At 43.7% G+C, this 23,676-nt stretch overlaps 1 protein-coding gene across 2 annotated transcripts; it reads left to right on the forward strand.

Moving 5' to 3' along the window:
- Positions 1-4,308: 4,308 nt before the first annotated feature.
- Positions 4,309-23,257, forward strand: ATP6V1C2 (ATPase H+ transporting V1 subunit C2). 2 transcript variants are annotated; one of them, XM_068678594.1, is made up of 13 exons: positions 4,309-4,749; positions 4,907-5,065; positions 6,622-6,689; positions 11,312-11,397; positions 15,434-15,528; positions 16,235-16,326; positions 18,337-18,435; positions 20,169-20,237; positions 20,836-20,928; positions 21,358-21,451; positions 21,759-21,856; positions 21,977-22,106; positions 22,871-23,257. In XM_068678594.1, the coding sequence occupies exons 2-13, from the start codon at positions 4,937-4,939 to the stop codon at positions 22,964-22,966; spliced, it is 1,149 nt and encodes a 382-aa protein (XP_068534695.1). In that variant the 5' UTR covers positions 4,309-4,749; positions 4,907-4,936; the 3' UTR covers positions 22,967-23,257. The 2 variants fall into 2 exon arrangements, with proteins under 2 accessions (XP_068534695.1, XP_068534696.1); XM_068678595.1 differs by lacking the exon at positions 4,309-4,749 and adding an exon at positions 4,761-4,779.
- Positions 23,258-23,676: the final 419 nt, after the last annotated feature.

The following is a 23,676-nucleotide window of genomic DNA, read 5'->3' on the forward strand; positions in this document are numbered from 1 at the left end:
CATTCCTATTTTAGTTTACAAGAACAACAACTAAAACAAAAATTATATGTATCTAATTCGTGTATATTTTCTAGAAACAAGATCACAACTGAGCTTGTATCACAACAACACATAATTCCACTACAAGCTGTGTCAAATCTTTTGTATGATACTCCCTGGATAATATATTTCAACAACAGTACCAATTCCATGACTAGAAGGAACTCTTCTACTTCATATCAACGACAGTACCAATTCCGTGACTAGAAGGAACTCTCCTTCATATCATTAGGGGGTCTTATAGCTGAGATTCACGCAAGATCAACACACTAAAATACATGTGTCTGCGTGGGTGCTAAGCTTCCATTTCAGAGAGCTAAGTCTTCACTTGCTTAAATGTAGGTTGTCTAAAGGCATTTGAGATACCTTTAGGTTTAGGTATCCAAGACACCTAGATGGTGTTGACACAAGACCTATGGAAATCCCATGCCCTTTGCAGCATGAGCTGGAGTCCAGGCAGGTCGTGCAAGGACATCTCAAATGGCACTAGAAGCTCACACCTGACTCATCCCTAGTGAGTGCAGTTAATGATGCCTGAGGAGCAATGTAGCACGTTAGCCACCAGGTGTCTACTTCGGGGTGAGCTCAATCTTTTTTCTAGGTTCTGCTGTCTAATAACTTCGACCATCACTAACTGATAAATCTGACCATGGCCGGTCACACATTTAAGACTTTTTATAAAGTTTAAAGGTAAAAGATCAACTAGAATGTGGACTATTAAAGTTTCAGTCCAGATAATTTTGGAGCAGAAGATCTGCATGTTACAGATAAGTTCAAAAAAGTCAAAATCTGAATGATGCGGTTGAAGCTTTGAATAAACTTTTTGCTTCATATGTACAATGAATCTTTCTTGCATGTAGTAATCATATACTTTCAGATTTTTATTTCAATTAATATAGGTGAGCAGTTAGGTGTGCTGACTGCAAATAGGTGTGAGAGAATGCTTTCAACTAGGAGCAAATAATTTCTCTTGGTTGCTTTTTGTTTGTTTCTTTTGTTTGTTGTTGTTTTTCTCTTCTTTTCTAGTTTCAAAATCTATTGTGGACACTACCTTGTGACATACAAGATACAGTGGTGTTCTGGAACATTATTGTGATAAGCAAACTGAAAGGGATCTTTGCTTATTTTATTGGTAACTAGACAATGGCCATTCAGTATATAAATGCATAGAGCTAAGGAATTATGATAGAGAAATACTTTGCACATTAATCCTAAAATACGTGGAAATGTTTTCATTTAAATAACAGTATTTTACTATCTACTATCAAGTCATTTTAAGAGTTCCTTCACTGAGATATTTGAGACTAATTTAAATACATTACTACTGTAATACACTTGCAGGACTAGGAAATGGGATTTTAAAAGATTCTTTTTAAGCAGAGGAAAAAAAAAGATGTTACTGGAAGACTGTGCAGGTAATGCATATAGTAGCTGTATAAATTGTTTTATAGAGAACAACAGCTCTGTGGTTGCTGTTTTGCAAGACAAAACATAAGCTTTTCCATTAAGATCAATGTCATAACTGTCTAGGTAATTAAGTTTGATTCCCTGTTAGAGAAATTTGCCTGGGGAGATATTTCAAATAAGGTATTAATGCTTTTAACGACTATTTGGAGGCTGTGTTTTGCACACTAGTGTGACATATGAAGAAGTACTCATAGAGAAAGGCAAAGTCACACAAAGCTTCCTTGCACTGATGGATCAAAGGGAACAGAAAGACACATGATGATCACAAGGGAATGAAGTGGCTTTGAGGTCACATGGCACAGCACACAGTCTGAGCTAGGGAAATGGCAGGGGACACAGGAGCTGCCATAGCCGTGTTAGCAGCAGTGTGCAGCACACTCCTATATCCCGTGGTAGGAGCTATGTTGCTGCATGATCCTTCCTTCTACCACGTTCACTGCTGCTTCATCCAGAACTGAAAAATTTATAATGGAGGGTGGGGGGAGATTAAGAAGTCAGAATAAAAGTGGAAAAAGTGATAATATAAAACATTCAGTTCTATTTTGCTTAGGCATTATTATAATGTTTCCTTGAAAATTTCCTATCAAATCAATAAGTAGCATAATATTTTTCATTATAATAAAAGGAACTAAGGCGAATGATTACATATGAAACTATAAGAAACAAAAAAGTGACATTGCTACAACAGAAACATTTAGGAATGAAATAGCTTGAATTGTAGAATCCATAAATCCGACAACCCTTCAGCTTGGATGTTACCTTATTCACTATAATATCCATGCATACAAAAGTATCCTCAAAAGCTAACACCACTACAGCAAACAGCATTTCTCATCTGTTAGCACTAGTGTCAGCTGACACAATTCTAACCTTAAGAAGCTTATGAGAATATAGCTTTTCTAAAATTAATCATGCAAAGCATTCCTGTGGCTTGAGACTACAGCTAGGATCCAATGTAAGCTCTGTACTTGGTTTGAAATGGGAAGGGGCTGAAGAACTGCCTTACCCAGATGATACGGTTTACTACGCTTTTACACCTTTCAGACCACTATTCTGTAGGTTAAAGTATAGGATGTATATACCTGAACTAACTAGTTTTCATTATTAAAATTAAATGTACAGTCTAAAGAAACAACAACAAAAAAAGATTTTTTTTTTAAAAATCAGTTTATTTAAATGACAGACATGGCTTTTTTTTTTTTTTTTTTTTTTTAATAACTTCACTAAAGTCGTTTTGCTGTGCCCTAGGGAACACCATGTTTGTAAAGAGCTAGAATAATCACAATCGTGAACAGTGAATTTTTAATTTCCCTAGACAGGAAAAAGAATAAACCAAATAAGCAAGCAGACAAAGTGAAATGGTGGCTATTTTAACTGCAAGTCTTTGTGTTTCTTTTTGGAGAGCTTTTAGTAAAGACTCCACACAAATATTTCTTTTTATATACCACTAAAAATGTTAAAAAGAAGCAAAGGAGGATGAATCCTGATGGTATATCTTGCCTAATGTAAAGAACCTATAAACCTTAACTCTGAACTGTTAGTTACCTGAAGTATGATTTAGATGGAATAAATCTATCAAAGTCTAAGACTACAGACTTGTCCAAATCTAGGACTTCTCCCATGAGGTGCTTCTACCTAATGCCAGAGATACTTGAACCCATTATAGGTCTTCATTAGGGTAATTGCAAGCATCAAGAGGTCTGAGTTTGTGCGTGATCAGAACTGCCGGGACCAAGCAATGCAAACCCCTTGGTTTAGGACAGATCATGTGAAAAAACAAGGGCCATCCTTCTAAAATTTCATTTCTTGTGGGGTTTCATTTACATTTGGTACACAGGAACGTGAATAGGTCCAGAGGAAAATGCAATATCTTCTAAAGAAAGTAAAACACCTACTACAGGTTTTTGGAACAAGTTGCCCAGGTAGGTAAAGTCACTGTCCCTGGGGGTGTTCGAGGAAAGGTTGGACGTGGGGCTTAGGGACATGGTTTAGTGGGTGACATTGGTGGTAGGGGGATGGTTGGACCAGATGATCTTGGAGGTCTTTTCCAACCTTAATGATTCTGTGATTGTACAGGAAAGCTTACCCAAGTGACAGCAAAGGGATTAGAGCACTCAGTCAGATGTTGAGAACTGGATGCACCATAGGAGGGGGCTGAATCCCCATCTGCGGAGGTGCCCCTCACAGGCAGCTACTCAGGTATTTAGGTGCTCCTTTCCCTTAGAGCACATCTAGTTTAAAAGGGTCTCCAGAACATTACTTCAGATAAGCTACAAAACACTCCCAAGATCTCAGACAAATTTAAGGTAATTTATGACAAACTTAAGACTGAGGACTAAAAGCCACGACTGTATTTTGCCAGCGAAGCATCACCTAGCAGCCTGCATGAACATTTGCTATGTAAACCAGCCAGGGCAGCCCCAGAAACAGAAGCTGCCTCAGAATTTAATTATTCCAAGTCCTTCCGGCTCTCTCAAGCCGTTTTTTATTGAAAGCGAGTGACAGCCGCGTTATGTCTCTGGGTTTAAAAGCGCCGAGGCCTCTGTCAGCAGGGCCCCCCCTGCGCTGCCTCGCCTCAGCTTCCCGCCGGGCCCGGCACTGCCTCAGCGAGCATGTCCGCGCCCGCCCCGGGCAGCGGGTGAGGAGATGGGCACGGTGAGGGGGGACACGGGGCAGGAGGAGAAGATGAAGGAGGAGGACGAGGAGGAGGACACGGGTGAGGAGGTGGGCACGGCGGGAGGGAAGCCCCGGAGAGGCGCCCGGGGGAAGAACCAGAGGTCTCCGTGTGTGGTTTGTGCTTCGCTGATCTGTTCACAGAGTAGCAGCGGCGCAGCCGTCGGCGAGCGGTTTTTGTAACTGTTTTCTGTCTTAGTCTGCTGACAGCATCTTCCTCCTGCTCCTTCCTATCCAGCTGGAAAGGAAAACACAGGGAGAGCGATATTCCAGCGGCGCCTTTTGCAGCCTCCAAGTTGAGCAGCCTTTCTACATCTCGTTCCCACATCTGCCTACGGGCGCCCGAAGAAGTGAGAGGCAATACTGATCAAACACAAGTCCTGCGTGATGTTCGGCCGTCAGCGAAGTCCACAAACTCTGCGATGATGAAGGCTGCGCTCAGCGATGCGAGTGGACCGGCATGGGAGGGACGAGGGGAGGAGGAAGCTTCAGCTCCTCGTCCAGAAGCTGGAGGGAACAGCCCTGAGAAAGGAGGAACTGCTGCGCTCCCTCTCTGACATTGTGCAGAAGGTCGTGTTCCAGTTCAGTCTGAGGCATAGGGTGACTCACTGTACTCGTGTTTCAAAAAAAAATAATCAGTAATTCACCCTAGCTCTGTCAGTTCTTAGGGAAGAGCACGTTTTATGCGGGACTTTGTCAGCCTCTTACCTGCCTTGTGTTTCTACAGTGACCAGGAGTGAAGGGAAAATATCAGAGCATGTCGGAGTTCTGGCTAATTTCTGCCCCAGGAGATAAAACAAATCTGCAGGCATGGGAGAGAATGAATACAGTGACACTGAAATCCAACTTGTCCAGCAACAGCAAGTTCCATATTCCAGATTTAAAGGTAAGTGGGGAAGCGGTTTGGGTATGGGTGATGAAACATCCCCAGGCAGGACTAGAGACTTCTGTGGGATTTTTCATTTGGGACAATGTGCAGAGAGCTGAAGAGGATTGCGACTGGGGAATGAGTTGTGTTCAGTCAATTAAAAACTGATCAGAAAGGAACAGGAGTTGTTTTGCTTGAAGCTGACTTTTGTCAGCTTCAGTATGTGTAAGGAGTGAAGGTGACCAGTTAAATAACGAATGTGTTGCATCTGGCGTACCATTTTCTTCCAGCTGTGACAATCATACAACATTGTACATCTTGGATCACTAATGCACAGGGAGTAGTGAAGTATCTAGAACCATGCCAGTAAGACCGCTGACAGAGAAGACAGTGCTTTAATGCATATTTCTCTATGGGAAATAGGTGTGTGTGGATATTCAGCTACATTAACAGCTTCATAGGATCATATAAATAGGGAGAGTATTAATCCTTGATTTTATTATGTCTTTGCCTCATTTAATCCTTCTTTTATAAGATTTGCACCTTATTTTTGTTTCACTTGTGGCTGTGAAAAGTCCAAATATGCTTCATTAAAGTTAGTGGAACTACAACAGATGTAGAACTTGGTTCCCTGGGGAGCTGCCATCGACCATCACTTACAAAGCTACACTTAGTCCAGGATCTGGCTTTAATCCAGAAAGATTGTTAATGGTTATAATTTGAGCTATTTGTGTTACATAAGGATGCAAGTGAAAGGGGATTGTGGCCTCTTCTCAAGTAAATAACCTACTGAATTAGCACATGAATGCTGCAGACTGGAGGTGCTGCTTTTTACACGTGCCCAGAGATTGCTATGATTTTACCTTCTGTGTGCCTTACAGTCACCAACTCAGCCAGCATTGGTGAGAGTCCATTAACATTAAAGGAAATAAAGTGTTTGCAGCATCTGAAGATGCTAATTGTTCTATGTAAAATTTGTTTCTTTGTTCCTTTTTTCCTTCATCTTGACCCTTTGTAATGTTGAGCTGGCAACAGTGCAAGAAAAGTTTCGGCAATATATTGTAATGCCATACAATCACATCCTAAACATAGGATTGTGACAGTGACAGAGTCACACAAAAAGCAGATGTTGATGTAGGAGGAAATGGCTTTATGAGAGACTTAGTCTTTGCAATTAGGAAAGAATGAGAATGAAGAACCTCTTGAATACATACTGCTTTGCTTGGTTCTCCCAGTACATCAGACTTGTTTTGTATGTATGTTGGGCATGTTTCTACCCAGCATTTTATCAGGAAAAAGGACAATATGTTCCACAAGATCATTCAGGAATGAAAACAGGAAGGAAAACATTGATGTGTGATCTTGAGATGTCATATACAGCTTTTCCTTTATTGAAAAAGGCTTTTTGTACCCCGGGCTTTGAGAAAAGGAATTGCTTCTATTTTCTACTGAGTGAATGAAATTCTGCAAAACTTTTGAATTCACACATGCTAAATACAAGTCAAAGTCCCTAAGAAAGCCAACACAAGTCCAAGGCTTCTGTATCTTTCACCTACTTCTCGTTTCTTGCACAGGTGGGGACACTGGATGCTCTTGTTGGTCTGTCAGATGAGTTGGGAAAACTTGATAGCTTTGCTGAAAGGTAAAATAGATCTTATTTACTGCCTACAAATGAGAAACAGACATTGTTTTTATGGCATGGTATGTCCTTGTGTTCACCTCAGTCTGATTCAGTTTAACCCAGACTACGACCTGACTAAAGTGGATAGGTTTGTTTAACCCTTCTGTCAATTGCCACAGGAAGGGCTATTCTTTAAAACCTGGCCGCATGAAGTCAGTGGCACTTCTGTCTGTACAGTGATGTCTGAGTGGCAATACTAGGGAAGATGTTTCTCAAAGGGAAACGGTTAAAAATGTTTTTTTTCTTTATTTTATATTGTACAGCAACTTCCACGCTATCCAGAATCTTAAATTAATAAAACATTTAGATAATATGAAGCCCTCCCTGATTTTCTTTTTCCAGAATATTATTCTTGAGATTTCTCTCTTCCAACCAGATTTAGGAGTTCTAAGCAGTAAGTTCCCCTGAATGAAATCTGGGACTCCCCCTTTTAAACTCCCAAAACATTGACTGTTTGACTATTAATATCAAAATATTGACTGTTTGACACATGTTGTATCAAACCTGTTTATGCATAGACTTGTGGGATCTCCTTGTTGACCATCACCAAGTTTGCTGTTAGGGCCAAACTGACTTGGGTGTACAAAGGATAGAGAACAGCAAGCTGAGGAAATGACAGGTTTTGAGATACTTCATGGCACAAAGTAGGCTTTGTTGAGGAAGCAATGAAAGTACAAGCTGCTGCTTCTCTTTTCTTTTTTAGCTTTGGAGGCATACCTCACATATTGCTGTGGTCTTGGCCACAGAGCCATATGTTAACTCTGAGGCTTTTTGCCTTTTATCCCCCAGCCAGGACTGATAAGGAGTTGCTTGTCTAAATATGCTTGGTACTTTTCATGAATTTTGTCTGGTGGATGCAAATGCTTACAGAGACACTGATAGAAGCTGTTTACATCTATGTTAGGCAGTTTGGGTAAAAGTAAGTCTGCCAGAATGCATTTCTCCACAGGACAGTGTAATGATTTTACTGGTACTCACAGCAGTACTTACTGATTATGTTTTGATTACATTTGATCACCCTGGGTTACATGCAATTTTGATCTTTTTAGAATTGCTTTTTCAGGATTTTTTTAGCAGGACAGAGCAGCTTAATAGTTAATTCATACATAAAACCTTCTCTGTTGCCACTCTGTCCATCTGGCAGGGAAAACTACCCTGAAGTCTCTGTAAACGCATCCAGGTCCCTGGTTCATACTGCAGGAGATTGTCTGTGCTGAAATGAAGTGGGAATGGGGGTAGATTTGGAGAGACCTAGTAGCAGCTGCCTATTCTAATGCAAGATTTCTCTATTCAGGGCAGCAGATAGCCAAGCAATTGTGTGATTCTGGTTTGAGGGTTGCAAAAATCATGCAGAATTGATTTTCAGAAGAGCTTAACTAATTCCAAACTTTGTACTGAATTAAGACTTCTGCAAAGCCTGCTGTAGGATCAGTGTATCTCTGAGGATAGTTTATGTGACATACCATCATGAGCTTCTTAATCTCCCACTGTCACCTTTGTCTTAACTCTTCAGTGTAGCATATAGCTCCTTGTTCAAGCTGAATGCCACTTTACTCCACAAATTGTCCCTTCAGTGCCAGTAGTGACACTCAACGTATGACATGCATATGCACTGAGCAAAGGAGGCAGTGAAACTTTTGCAGAGTAAGCTCCTGAGGTGAGGACTCTTCCTATTTGTCTTTGAGCTAACTAATCAAGAAGAAACAATAAGACTTAAAAATAAGAAACATGCTTAAAAAATAAGAAAAATGAGTTAGAGGAGAGCAATAGCAGGGAATAATCAACACAAATGTACTGGAAGCCCAAAAATGTTTAGTGTTAAATAGATACCAAAGGTCTGGAGTATAAACTGGGAGTCAAGGGTTAAAATGCCCAGCACTTGCACTTAGTGGAAGCAAATGGCATCCAGAGGGTTATGAGGCTGCTAAATGACCTGAGCACTTACATTCCTGCTCCTCTGTGGCAGCTAGCTACCTGCTGCACTGTTGCTAGATAAACAGAACTGCTCGTAAAGCCAGGCAGCACAAACCTGTCAGCGCTGCCTCCTGCCAGGACAGCAGAGAAGGGGCAAGAGTTTGCAGGATCTACTGTTTCCATGTACTTTTATTATTTATTTACACAGGAGGCGGAGTGTTTTTCCATGTCACCGTATGGTAGGTGCCATGGTGCTCTCCAAAGCTGACGTTCCCCTCCCTTACTCTTACCCAGGGACTCTCCAGGATCCAACATCTGCAGAGCCTGAAATTGAAGGGCTTCTGCTGCCAGCAGCCTTTGGAGACCTAGCTGCTAGTGCCAATTAATACACAGTATCATTTAAAGACTGATAAACTTTTCTTTTTTAATTAAGTAATGACACTGCAGCATTTTCACAAGCAAAATGTGTGTTCTTTCCAAGCTATGATAATAAACTACAGGGAGTTATTTTTGCAGGTTTTCTCTCTACAGGTTTTTATTACTACTTTTTAAAGGCAGTCTAGTTGAAACCCTCTCCTTTTATAACACAGCATTTGAAGGTGATATTTGCTCAAGGTGAGACTCACCTGATCAAATGGAGTGGTTTAAGGGCTGCTTGTGAAACCTGTGTGCTGTTGGATGCTGCTGTAGTCAACGGGGCTTCTCCAGGGGTCTGATTCCTCTCGCTCGCCTCAGCCATCAGTGGCACGCAGGGTGTGCTCTCTTTCATTGCCCAGGGAATGTATTAAGTGAGTGAGGCCCAGCTGCCTTTCCCGGGATGGAAGGCAAGGTGCAGAGACCAAGCTGGGACAGGAGAACATCTCTCTGGCCCAGCTTGTTCTGGCCATACCCTGCCTGAGGGGACCCTACGTCATGTGGGCTGGAAGGGCAGGAAGCCTTGGCTGGGCAACTAGAGCTGTAAGGTGCATGAGAGCACATACCTGCCACACCATCAGTCTCTAAGGTGAGAGACTAAAGCTAACAATCTCCCAGGTTAGCCACCAGCTGCACTCACCTGTAATTAAAACACTTCAGTCCCCTTGGAAAAGTTACTGGTTTATGTGCTTTCACGTTGGCTGCTTTCTCTGTTACATGCCCAGCCTCCTGCTGTGCGTTGTTTTCTTCCAAGTTCCTTTGGGCTCCCCGGGCATCAGGAAGGAGCTGAAAACCAGCTGCATCTGCCAGCTGAAAATTGCAGAAGTATTTGGCAAGGTGGCAGCTGACGCAGAATGGCTTGGTGGGTCCCTGCACTCTCCCCTCAGCCTGAGTGTGGGCAAAACACAGTTCTCCACCATCACCTCTTAGCCTGCATGGGGTCCCTAAGTGCTGCAGCTGGACAGTGAAGGCCAGAGCAGCCCTTAAAGGGCTGTGAGCTGGTAGAGATTCCCCCCAGGGAATGGGGCAGCTCTGTTCGGTGCACCAAGCCTAGACTCTGAGCTGCTCCTGTCTGGTGTCATGAGAACAGCAGCAATTCTGACCACTGTGTTTTTGGCAGCATCAGCAGTCTCTGATCTTTCCTCCCTGTCACAGGACTAGAAAACCTTTCCAGAAACTGTGAGCTTGTTCCCAGGAAGGGAGGTGGGAGAAATCTTTACCTCTGTGAATTCCTTCTTTTAAATGCCCTGTACATCAGCTTTGCAACACAACAGAGAATCATTATCTCTGATACTTTCATAATATCTGTACCTGAAATCCCTTTCCTTAGCTCTTGAAAGTCACAGGATGTCTCAAAACACACTGTCATTTTGTGGCACCACCCCATGGTCCACTTCATGTCTCCGCAAATGTCATGATCAGGCGGTCAATTTTTAGCTGTTGCTTTGTTTACAAGGAGTAGTAAACCCGGTACTGTTAGGGAGCTGAAGGCCAAATTCTGAGAATAGTTCTGAGTACAGAAAGATACAGAAACAACCAGAAATGCAGTCTGGCCTTTATGAAAGAGGTACTTTGTCTAGGATCAAATGATTCTACTGCTGAAGGGATGTGATGACACTTTTTTTTTTTTTTATTTTAAATAAACTGTCTAGAGAAAAATCTTCAGGAGGAGAAGATTTGTCCAAATCACTGCTCAGAATCAAAGGAGGATTTGAACCTTGTTCTCACACATCTTAAAGCAATGTCTTGTCCAGCATGATAAAGAGAGGGGAGAGAGTCCCCTAAAGAAGAGGAATAAGATGGAAATTCTCACTGTCAAAGAGAACAGCTTTGTTTTCTCCTGAGTGCCTAGTCAGAACCTTATCTCAGCAACCACAAAGGTTTATTCAGCGTCCTGTGGACCATGTTTTCAAGCAGGGCTAGACTGGATGGTTCTGTGTGTAGTCTTGTCACTCCATCACTTTCAGAGCTGTAAACATGGGTTTCATGTCTTCCGGTTTCTGCTGTAAGCATCATGACTTACAGTGTATTTCTAGGAACTCTAGAGCACTGGGAAGAAGATATTATCTATGTGTTTACAGAAATCAGTGTATTTTAGTTCTGCTATATGCCACAGGTTGTTTATTATCATTTGAATTGCAAATTGACCTGCCTTGCTTCAGAATTTTGTTGGAGTATCTCTGTGTTTATCAGATCATTGTTGTAACTATTTTATGTTGTTTCTTCACTAACGATGTTTCTCTGTTACACTGAAGCGTAATAAAGAAAATAGCCCAGTATATAGGAGAAGTCATGGAGGACTCCAAAGATAAAGTCCAGGAGAATCTTCTGGCCAATGGAGGTAGGTGCTGTGAATGGGGATATCTTAATGCATTGATGCTACTGATATTTGCTTCAGGCTGTGAACATCTAGAATTGAAACACTCACACATTAGAAAGGACAACAATCAGGGATACTTTTTAAGAACATATCTGGCCAGATCCCTTTTTTTTTTTTTTACTTCTCAAAGTTAAGAGAAGCTTTATCCAGTTCCAGCTTTGCTTCCTGCTTCCGGGACAGTATTAAGCAGCTGGTACCCCTTTGTGGAATAAATGTTTCTAGCACCAGAACTAAGGAATGAAGAGCAGAGAAGGAGACATCCTCCTTCATTCCTAAAATGGCCAAGCATCTTTTTGTGCCCTTCATGGACCGGATCACTTCCAGGCAGCTAAACTGTATTCTATACAGCAGCACGGCATCTATGAGTATTTTGCTTTCCCTCTCTCAGTGCTGGGATGGATCCCGTGCTCTGTTAACCATGGATTTCTGACAACACAGGTGGATGTTTGAGGCACTGGCTCCAAAACATGACACACTTCATCTCCTGGGGAGTTAGGAGTTGGTTGTGAGCAGCAAGACCAGAAACACCATGTTATACTCGGTGCTGTGGTTACAACCAAAGCCTGAGCAGTTTCCTACACTGATAACTTGACATCTGTAGGTTCTGTGGTGGAGCTGTGATGCTGTTCAGCAGCTGGGTGGGTGAGGACTTCACAGGCAGCAGGACATGAGGACTTTGGTTTCCCTTCTGATATCCTGCCCTGGCTGGCAGCTGTTGCACAGCAGAGAAGAAGAGCAGGCAGTGACAGCAAGGACACTTCTGACGTGATGAATTTGGAGCCCACTGCTTCACTGTATGCTCCCCTGCATTGTCTCTAAGTACTCAGTGAGGTGTTTTTGTGACCTCCAAGAACTTATTTCCTCACTTTATTCCTTTAGTATGCTACTCAAGGCCCTAAAGGGAACCTGTGTTAAGGACAAAGTTAACACTTAGGAACAGATCTCTACGCATTTTGTTAGACCCTGAGTGGGTTTCAGAGCTGCTGCAGAGCATGTTCTTCCCGAGCCATCCTGCACTTGTGAAGCTGGACGTGTTACACGTGCTACATACAGGCTTGTAGAGGAACACTTTTAACTGTCAGACAAGGAAGCTAACAGCGCACACTTCATCACCCTTCGATTGTCTGCAGTGCTGTACTTGAAATCTGTATGAGTAAAGGATAAAAGGGGGAAGCTCTTTTAGAAATGTCCTTTGTGCATGAAATAAGACTGACATTTGATGTGTGCAACTATGTAACAAGTACAATAATCCCACTTATTACCTTACAGGGCTAAAGGATAAAATGAAATGTCTGAAAAGTATGTTGAGAATCGCTGGTTGCGGTGGTGTTACAAGCATGCATCTGTGTGTAGTAGTGCTAGAAACGAGTCCTGGTCTGGTTGTAGAGATACAGTGATCAGGTTACGATGGATTTCTCAAGTAACAACCTCGTAGCTTGATCACGATATCCCTATGACTTGAGAAACATCAGGTTCAACTTATTTCCTTTGTTTCCTCTTTTCACACCCTTTTCCTTTCCTGTCAGCTCTGCATGTGCTGTAATAGAGGGATGTGGAAATTATTTGCGTATGTTACCAGTTTCTGTCCTTTGGTCAGCCAAGTGAGTCATATCAAACTAAGACTTTAACTTTTCAAATATTACTGGCTGCTTCTTAAAAAAAAGAATCCATTTTAATGTACAAATATATATATTTAGGATTCCCCTAATACAATCCAGTGTCTTCCTCATAAGCAGCAGCAATACTGCTGTAAGAATTCTTCTTTCCCCCTTTCTAGTTAACAAAAAAAAAAAATAAAAAAAAGTCATGAAATCAGAAGCAAAATCATAAGATGTGATTTCTTGCTGCCTTGGCCCATTTCAGACAATTAGACTGTCCAAATTGAGGTTTAGTTTTTCAGTTATACTGTACAAATGGTCAGGTTTTAGCTCCGATGTGTATGTTGCTGACAGCAGTTGGGTCCACCAGGTGGTTAAAATGTTGGCTGTGCGTAGCAGTTGTCTGATTAGATTTGTGTGAAGGAAAACGAAAATACCAGAAACACAGCACTTTTGGTTAAATGAGCACACACACTGCATTCCAGTGGGCGACAACTGGAAGCAGTCGCTTGGAGATGTCTCTCTTATAGAAGAAAAACTTGGATTTGTGTATACAGGGAATTTTGGTATATCACGATAGCAGGAGGTGCTTTCTTGCTTATTGACCATCAAAAATGTGAAATGTAAGTAAAGCTTTTCTTAAAAGATCTAGAGCAAATTCTGTTCCAACTGTAGTAACGCTAACTCAGAAATAACTTTAAAATTTGGTTAGTCATGGAATTACTCCATTTATAATGAGCTCAAAACTGAAATGGACAAAAAAAAAATAAAATAGGAGTAACAATTTTGAAGAATCCAGCATTTTTAGGGAAAGCTGTTAAAGTTGCTGCCTAGAGCTGGGTGAGTGAAGCAGAGTTGGGAAGGACTCAGCCTGCAGGGTTCCTGGGCAGCTGTGAGCGCCCTGGGGAGGAGGCATCTCTCCTCTCCTAAGTGCTCCTGTGAACTTCAGGTGTTTTGACCCCCCTGCCTCCTCTCTGGAGGTCTGAGCAAGCACTGCCCGAGGATGAGGCATGCAGCAGCCCTGCTGCAGCTTTACCCTATTCCTGCACACTCCCCGTGCTGGAGGATTTGCCAGCTCCTGGTCAGATGTTGGCAGAAGGGACCTTCACCTCCTGACTCCTGTGCTTTGGATGTGTGGCAGATTTACAGCTGTGGTTCGCAAAGAAAGGGAGGGAGAAGGTGGTCGTGCCAATGCTCTCTGCCTCCTGGGCAGTTTGTCCTTCGATAAGAAGCCAGTTTCCTCCTAATGTAAGACTTTCCATGCTTCAGAAATCTAATAGGGTAAGCTGACTCTGTTGTGGGGTGAGAGAAGCCCGTGGAAAGGATAGAGCTCTCCTGCCAGGGTGTTCGATGTCACGCAAGGCAGGGCAGCACCCCCAGCCTGGCAGTAAAGCAGTTAAACACCTTTACACTTTCCTCCTTGTGCATCTCAATTCATACAGCATTCCTCACACCCTGGACGTCCATCCCACAAGAAACTGTGCTCAGACCTCGCTGTGGGAGTGAGTTAACTCTGGGCAAGGCACCAAGAGCACTGAGCAGCCCCCGTGTGCCCCTCTTTTCCCTAGCACCTTGACCTCATTCTGCTTCCCATCTCCCCAGAGCAGCTGCCCAGATATTCTCCATCCTTGCGGGTGTGGAAGGAAGCCCATCCTGCAGCTGACAACACCTCTGGCTTCTTTGTCTAGCCACTGAGACCGGGATCCTAAGGGCTCCCAGGGCTCGGTGTAGGTGAGGAGTTGTCTGAATTCATAAGCTGCTGGAGGAGAATTTTAACTTGGTGCCATAATGCACCAAGCTTAATGTGCTGAGGTTAGGGAGCCTTGGATTTCAGAACTGAAGCAGTGCCATCCTACTCTAGGGGACATCCTATGCATCATTTCCCCTTAATTCTGGAAAATGCCAGGGCTCCTAGCAGTCTGAGGATGTCTTGTTTTGGAGGGCTGCATGCACACAGGGCCTTGCTATGAATTTCTGACGTATGGTGCTGTGGCTGGACATTTATTTGGATTTATCCATGTAGAAAAACTCCGTATGGCTTTGTGTGAGATGGGGAGCTTTGTGGGCACAGCGAGGGAGGAATTCCCCATCACATCTGGATCGCTTTGATTTCTAGTGAGAGTTTGCCTGGATCATGGATAGGCAACATCAGCTATGCTCTGAATATCTTTGTTCAAACTCAGTAACCCGTTTCTTATTTTGGGGGTGTTGATTAGATTGAACGCATGATTTGTGCAGATTTGATCAAGTTTCTGTGAGGATTTAGAGCTGAGCCGCTGGTTCACAGCCATCTCTAATGCTAATTAAAAGTCACGTGTAGGGTATAGCAAGGGAAGACCCCAATTCGTGTTACTTATTTGGTAAGCTGTCGGCTTTAATGCATTTCTTTGTATTTTCAGTTGACCTCATCAGCTACCTGACCCGGTTTGAGTGGGACATGGCCAAATATCCCATAAAGCAGCCGCTGAAGAATATTTTGGAAGCATTATCAAAGGTAAATTGTACTCCAGGTTACAAGAAGATATTAGAAAGGGGAATCGTGTCTTCTGACAGTTTTTGGTCCCTCCCATCACGGCAGTCAGTGAGTTTTGCCTTCAGTGCAAAACAGGAGCAGGCTCAGAAGCACACTGCCCAAAATCAGTTAATTTAATTGCTACTGCAATAACAGGGATCACATATTTATATAAAATAAGTATATAAACCTATTGATGACATAAATATATGGCACTTGATCAGATTTACTAGGACATATTGATAAGCTTTCTGTGTTTTAGTCCCATTATTGTAATATTTTATTGCTTTATGTAACTAATATTATTCTCCATGTCAGTTTTCTTGTGAAATCGATGGCCTTAACTTAAATCAAACACACTGCTGGTCAGACGAGTTGCTTACACTGCCGGCCTATTCAGGAAGGAGTGATCTGTTGTTTGATGTAGATAACAAATGGAATGGTGAACTAGCTCCTTAGGTACACCCACGATACACACAGTAACAGCTAACAAAATCCTTCTGGCTACAGGGCCCGTCACCACAGGGCACCTGCAGAACCCAGAAGTGATGTGGGTTCCCTCTCAGCCATGAGCTGGTTTGTGGGGGGCTGACAGCTCTGTCCCTTTGCCACTGTGCAGGGGTGGAAGGAGGAGCAGGAGGACAATGCCTCAAGCACCCGATTGACTCTCAGTTTTTTATTGTTCTAGCAAATGACTCAAATAGAAACAGACCTGAAGACCCGGTCAGCTGCATACAACAACATTAAAGGAAATTTGCAGAACCTGGAGAAAAAAACTGTGTAAGTATAGCATGTGCCTGTTCACCTCTGGAGTGCTGCATGGCTCAGGGGAGGACAGTTCATGCCCATGTCCACTTCTGTCCAGCGGGCCACGTGTGTTCTGATGGGAGCAAATTTAGTGCCTGGCTTTGGGCCATGCTGAGCATCCACAGCTGCAGGGGAAGCTGAGGGGTAGCTGATGTGATCAGCCTGTCTTAAAATCAGCTCATGGGAGACTGCAGTTCCTAATATGATTTTGTTAGTAGGGGGAGGAAACAGTCTTGGGAAAGGGTCAAAACCGAATGCCACTGTATTGCTCTGATGAGATTTCAGGGAGTCAGAAATTAGATCATCTGAGTCAACTGGCAGATTCCTTTGCAACACAGAGCTCTTTCCTAGGGGAGCTCTGCAAATGCTTTTCAGAAAGTCAACTACAATATTTGAGGCAAAAGCATTTATTTTCCTTCCCTGCTGTGCCTACTAGCATCCCACTTTCATTTTTCTTCTCTTTATTTCATTCTGCTGGTCCAGGCAAGGGCTAGCAGAACTCTGCAAGTCTCTGCCAGGGATTCTCTCTCCTGTCTTCCGTTGATTATGATCTTTGCGTATGTGCTGCTACCTGAATTTTGCTGCTATCAAAATTGCTGTCGATCTGGATTTTCTCTAGGGCAAGTCAGGCACCAACTCAGCTAAACCCAACCAGAAGCCATAGAAAAAAGTAATTCCAGGTGGTGGCTCAGAACATTTGTCAAAAAATGTCTGTCCCTCACGGAGACCTACTCAGCATGGGGACTGTGGTGTCCCCAAGGGTCAGAAGAGCCCTATCACAGTTGCAGGCCTCTGCTGTGTTTGTGTCCCGTGCCACACCACTGCCAGCCAACCCCACTGGCCTGTGCTTCCAGCTTGGTATGGATGGTGTTAGAAGCGTTTGTCTTGGGCTGCGTAATCATGGACAGGATGCACTAATGAGACAACAAGCTCTCATTTTCCTTTTCTTGTCTTCTCAGCCTGCTCCTGCAGCATCTCTCCAGCTCCACAACTCCTAGGTCAGCTTAAGTCCCGGGACAGAGGCAGCTGCTCTGTGTGGGGATCATGAGCAGCAGTGCTCAACCTCGAGCAAGGGGGTGAGGGACAGGAGCTGAGACCTCATGGTCCAGGCACTTCCTCTCAGTGCTGCCCACCTTTGAATGCTGGTGCCTCTGTGTACACTGGTGCCAGCTAGCTTGGGCTTAACAAGCATCTAGTAAGTTGTTACTGGCCAGTTAGTTCATGTTCCAACTGGCACAGCAACCTCAGCCCCAAAACTACTGGCTCAGGTCCTTCTTCACGCCTGCCCAGTGGAGGAGGGAGGGAGCTGCTCTCTTCCCTCTGGTTCTTACCAGCCATGTCCAGCCTAGTCGCATGCGTGTAGTAGGTGTGCAGCCCCGTGGGATCTCAGGTGATCAACAGGGCTGTGAGCAGGCACCTCCTGCAGGCCCCGCAGCACCTGTGCACGAGATTTCTGTCTCCACTATCCTTCAGCTGGAGGTAATCTCCCTGTGCTGCTGAGAGGGGCAGTTTGTTCTCCACCATCCAGGTGTGCTTGGATGGCTTAGATCAGAACTGACATCACTCGCTGTGTCTGACACATGGCCCCACAAGCAGCCTTGAGAAAAGCAGGTGCCTCCTGCAAGGTGTGGTGCTGCCTGGAAGAGGGGTGGCAGCTTCAGAGGAGCACTTTCCAACCACCTACACTCTCGCTATAAAAACAGTAACAGCAGCATGGTGTCATTTCACATAGAGGAAAAGGATAAACTAGCTCTAGTCGGTGACATTCTGGAATTAGCATTAGTTGTTTTCTTATTAAGTACAATAAAGATAAATGAATGGCCACTTTAGAAGCATAGATGTGTCCTTCAGACACTGCAATCCTGATGCTTTTTTACCCCAGTGTGCACTGTTGGCAACAATGGGGCAGCATGATACCCCAGCATGCTGCTGTTGGGTTCCTGCTAATGTTCTTTTTTTTTTTCTTTGTCTTGTTCACTTTAGGGGAAACCTGCTGACCCGGACCCTAGCAGACATTGTGCATAAAGAAGACTTTGTTCTGAACTCCGAGTACCTCATCACGCTGCTGGTCGTAGTGCCAAAGTAAGGCAATAGCATGGGCGCGTGCACTCAGGTGCGGCGTTGAGTTTTGGGCCTAAATGCTGGATCCAGGCAATACTGGATCAGGGTGGGGAAGCTGATCCTCACCGTGTCCGGGGAATGGGTGGATTTCTTAGCAAAGAGAATGGTTTCTGCCAAGGGTGATGCTGGCACGAAAGAGAGAAACAAGGACGGCTCCAAAGTCAGAGCAGGACAGAAGTGGGATGTAGGTTTTTAGCTGTTACAGAGCAGGTTCTCAAACAGCCTCCTGGTAGGAACAGTAGGAGTTAAAAAATAAAAATAAAATAAATAAATAAACAGAAGAACAGATTTTTACTGGAGCTTAGCCAGTTTATAAAAGGAATTAGACCTGCCATACTCACAGGGCCTCTGCTGGTCATGTAGTTGTTAGTGCCTGTGTGTAGGATGGTTGCTGTCACCACCAGTTGTGAAGGTACAAGACGTCCTTCTTAGAAGCCTACACAGAACTTGTCCTCTCAGTATAGCCCTATCCCAACACACACACACGGTACCATCATTTTTCTGTCTGTGAAAAACACGTTATGAAAAGCTGTTTGAAGTAAGTTTGTTGAGTTTATTATTGGCAAGTTCTTTCAGATTCCTCCTATAAACAGATGTCTCGCTTTGCAAGCTCACCCTTCCTTTGACCCCGTTCTCTGAGTGCTGGCTCTTGCCATGTTTCCAGCATAGCACCAGATCAGCTCTGGGCCTGCGCTCACAAGATGTACCGCACCTGCCCACGGACCAGAGGCATCATGCGTGGAGGTCCTGGAGCATGGGACACTGCGACAGCCTGTACATGTGTGCCAAGAGCCTCGTTTGTCCCACCTTCAGCTTCCTGCTTCATACCCTTCCTCATCCCAAGACACTATATGAGAATTGAGGGTGCAACTGTAGAAAAACATCTCTCTAGCTGATGACTAGGACAGGAAAGGAGAGAAGGCTGATCAATAGCCAGCTGAATGTGAGCCAGCAGTGTGCTCAAGTGGCCAAGAAGGCCAACAGCATCCTGGCTTGTATCAGAAATAGTTTGGCCAGCAGGACTAGGGAAGTGATTGTCCCCCTGTTCTCGGCTTTGGTGAGGCCATGCCTGAAACATGTTCAGTTTTGGGCCCCTCACTACAAGAAAGACATTGAGGTGCTGGAGCATGCCAAAGAAGGGCAGTGAAGCTGGTGAAGAATCTAGAGAACAAGTCTTACAAGGAGCTGTTGGGGTTGTTTAGCTTGGAGAAGAAAAGGTTTAGGGGAGACCTTACTGTACTTTACAATTACCTTAAAGAGATTGTAGCAAGGTGGGAATCTGGCTCTTCTCCCAAGCACCAGGTGATAAGAAGAGGAGGAATGGCCTCAAGTTGCACCAGGGGAGGTTTAGGTTGGATTTTAGGAGACATTTCTTCACTGAAAGGGCTGTGCAGCATTGGAACAGGCTGCCTAGGGAAGTGGTTGTGTCACCATCCCTGGAGGTCTTCAAGAAACGTGTAGAGTTAGAACTTAGCAGCATGGTTTAGTGGTGGAATTTAGGTTACAGGTTGGACCAGATGACCTTAGAGGTCTTTTCCAACCTGAATGATTCTATGATTCTAAGAAGCTTTATGTGTTTTTATCACATAACCCAGCTCCTACTCCAAACCATTACCGTAATTAGCTATGATTATCAATACATTTGCTTTCTAGTATATAGTATTTATTTACTCTGCCTCGTCTTGTGCTCAAAGGTCAAGCTACATACAGTGGCAGAAGACGTATGAATCCCTCTCTGATATGGTAGTGCCTCGCTCCACCAAGTAAGTGAAATTCCGAATTAAGGTCCTGGCTGGCTTCAGAGATCCCTGACATTCCTCAAATTGTTCAGGAATGACTTGTCTAACACATGAGCTCCATGTTAACATATAGATTTGCCCAATCTCATTTGAAATCAGAAATTACACCATTGAAGGAAAGTACAGGTGAAAGAAAAAAATAAACCAACAACTGTTTTTTCTCTACAATTAGCATGTGGTTCCCTTTTCCAGTAATCTAGTTCTTTCCACATGCAGTACGCACATGAGCAATGAGCCAGGTCTTTTGCCTGTTGTATAACAGAGACAAAAAAATAGTTACAATAATCCAGGCACAATTCAGAAACATGTAATCACATACAACTTTATAAAAAAAAAAATGTTTTACAGAGATCAAACAATACCTTTCCATCTGTAATTGTTTTCTGCAGTAGAATAGAATAATCCAGTGTACTGCCATTTGCAATATCCTTTCACCTGGAATAAATAATCCTGTAAATAATACTGCTCAGTGTCATAAGTGAAAGAAAGAACTGCAAGATGAAGGTGAAAGCACAAGAGGTTTGCAATGTCGAATCACAGCAGCTGTTTTTCCCTCCCACAGAATGATCGCTGAGGATGCTGAGGGAGGACTCTTCACCGTGACCCTATTTAGAAAAGTGATGGAAGACTTCAAGGCTAAAGCCAGAGAGAACAGGTAGGCAGTCATGGATTGCGAGGCACGTCAGGCTAACAAATGGACGATGAGGGTAAAGACACTTGTTCTCTGTGCAGTACAGCTGAAAGCATTGCTGTTTTTTAGGACTTAACTGTTTGGGCTGCTGCTGGCCCTGAAGCCACTGAGAAGGCAGTGGGAAGGGAAGGAGCTGTGACTAGTTAGAGCAATTATTTGAACACCGAACTGCAGATCCTGGAATTGTTCTGACTGCTCTCCTGCTACTGGCAGCAGGAAGTTTGCTTTCTGGGAGTGACTTCAGCTCCTGCCCTCCAGATACTTTAGATGCCTCAGTGGCTAGCACCTTTAAACATCCCAATCCTGCTTCTCCAGATGCAAAAAAATAAGTGTGCATGTTGCTTGGACTAGCTTGGACTAGGGCTTGTGAGAGCAAATGTCATTCAATTACAGGTTCATGGTTCGAGAATTTTATTTTGATGAGAAGGAACTGAAATGTGAAAAGGAAGAGCTGATGAAATTAGCTTCTGATAAGAAACAGCAATATGTAAGTAGCACATCAAGTCGATGGCCCGTGTATTTAGGCCCTTGGTATTGGTGTGTGTAAGGATCTCACTCAGAAATGGCTTTATAGTTCCAGCAGATTCCTGTGAGCTCCACCTAGCACTGAAACCCAAGGCACAGGACAGATAACAGAATTTGCCCAAGATTACTCAAGCTTCTGATAAGCTGGGAGCCAATACTGGGTTGGCTGAGAACTACCTCAGCAGCCCGTGGTGGGTTCGATGGTGTTAGCTATGGAGCAGCTTCAGGGAGTGAAGGGCATCATGGTACCGCTACATTTGTCCTCACAGGGCCCTCTGCTGCGCTGGCTGAAAGTGAACTTCAGTGAAGCGTTCGTGGCTTGGATTCACGTGAAAGCCTTGAGAGTTTTCGTTGAATCTGTCCTGAGGTAAGCGGGCAGTGCTGGCAGAGGTTCCTGGAGAAGTCAGAACGTGTAGCCCCGCAGAAGGGCAGGGGTGGAAAGCTGTGCCCCCCCAGGAAATGACCCCGTGTGTTGGTGTGTCCCAAGGTATGGCCTCCCGGTGAATTTCCAGGCGATGTTGCTGCAGCCAAATAGGAAGTCCATAAAGCGCCTGAGGGATGTCCTGAACGTGGTCTTCAAACACCTGGATGAAGTCGCAGCAGCAAGTATAATGGATGTGCGTATTTAGGCTACAACTGCACGTGCTGTAGGGGTTCAGGCAGGATCCCTGGTGACAGCTGTAACCTCCAGTGGCTACAGAATGGACTGGGGCATCGGGCAGGGGCAGGTTATCGTGGAGGTGTACAGTGTAGTTTCCATTGAAGCAGCCACCATTAACAGCTACCAGGCTGAAATTGGTCTGCTCAGTTACAGCAGTTTCTTCAGGTGAAAAGCTTCATGCCTTCTGTAAGCTTTCAGATCAACACAACAATAATTCAAAATGAACCCTAGGACTGTGACAGCTCCCTGTCCAGTAAGCGGCTGTCACTGACTAAACTTCTCAACCTGGGCCTTCAGCAGGCAGCAGTACTTACTTTCTCCCTCCACACATCTTAATCCATAAAGGATTTAGGATAAACCAGTGGAAACCCCATGGCTTAAAGCCAATAGCTTAAAACTGCCTAAGACCAGGCATGCATAAGAGTCCCAGTGCATGAAACAAGGAGAAAGAAATATATTGTTTTAGAGATGAAGCACCCAGAAATGCTGCAATGCACATTCATGAAGTTACAAACAAGCATCAACTCTCAATGCTGACGGCATTAGACAGCCTAAAAATACCAAGCAAACATCAGATTGTGTGTGAAGTCCCTGTGTTAAGCACAGCAAGTGCAAGACTCCATTCCCCCTAAGAAAGTGAAGTACAAAAAGCAATCCAGGTTAGCTTGGAACAGCGCAACGCTTTCTTTACTGGTACTGAAGTCATGTTTTCTTTTGCAGCCTGGCATGGACATCCCCGGTTTACAACTGAGCAATCAAGAGTACTATCCTTATGTCTATTTCAAGATTGACCTCAGCCTTCTTGACTGCAGTTAAAAAAAAAATAATCACTCAGGCTTAACCTACTCAGGACCCTAATGTTATAATAAAAGAATCGTTAGCTGCTGAAAGTCAAATTAAAACGCAGAAGCTGTAGCAGGATAACCACACAAGATTTTCCTAACACTTCCACTAAGGTTTAAGCAACTTCAGTATAAACATCTTTTGTTCATAGTGTTACAGAAATGTATTTCTGAGGCAGGCAGTACTAGGGTAGTATTTATTATTTTGTTGGTAAGTTACAAAGATGGAGTCTACTGGACTGGAAATAAAACAGTTTTAAATGTGTGGTGGCTGATGGATCTATTAGGCATGTACAGTCCTGGTACTGCAACAACAACTTAACAGGAAAAAAAAAGCATTAAAGCAGAATGCCGTTTTTTTTTTTCTATATAATTTAACAAAAGTACTTCAGAAAACTTGCCAGGATTGCTTTGAACCTTATTGTGATCTGACTTACAATCCCAAGCACTCACAAATTTAGTTTTTGCCAAGTTAAAATATGTCAATTAGAACATGTCATTAGGAGAGCTCATGCGCTGGGACGACTTGAGCTGGAGCACATCTCCTGCCCTATATCAGTGGTCAAGTTATTACTGGCTGCCAGCAGTTACTACATCGACTTTCAGAGGAATGAGCTAAGGGCAATCCCTTACAGACACCACTGGATCACAACTATCCACATTTTAAGTTATTTCCTTGAAAGG

This window comes from Anas acuta, chromosome 3, assembly GCF_963932015.1.
Source record: "Anas acuta chromosome 3, bAnaAcu1.1, whole genome shotgun sequence".
Taxonomy (NCBI): Eukaryota; Metazoa; Chordata; class Aves; order Anseriformes; family Anatidae; genus Anas; species Anas acuta.

Bases quoted from the DNA above. Each gene is read 5' to 3' on its own strand.
- ATP6V1C2 (XM_068678594.1), top strand. From the start codon at position 4,937: ATGTCGGAGTTCTGGCTAATTTCTGCCCCAGGAGATAAAACAAATCTG. The intron at 21,857-21,976 runs GTAAGCGGGCAG...GTGTGTCCCAAG, and splicing joins TTCGTTGAATCTGTCCTGAG to GTATGGCCTCCCGGTGAATT. The intron at 22,107-22,870 runs GTGCGTATTTAG...TTTCTTTTGCAG, and splicing joins CAGCAGCAAGTATAATGGAT to CCTGGCATGGACATCCCCGG.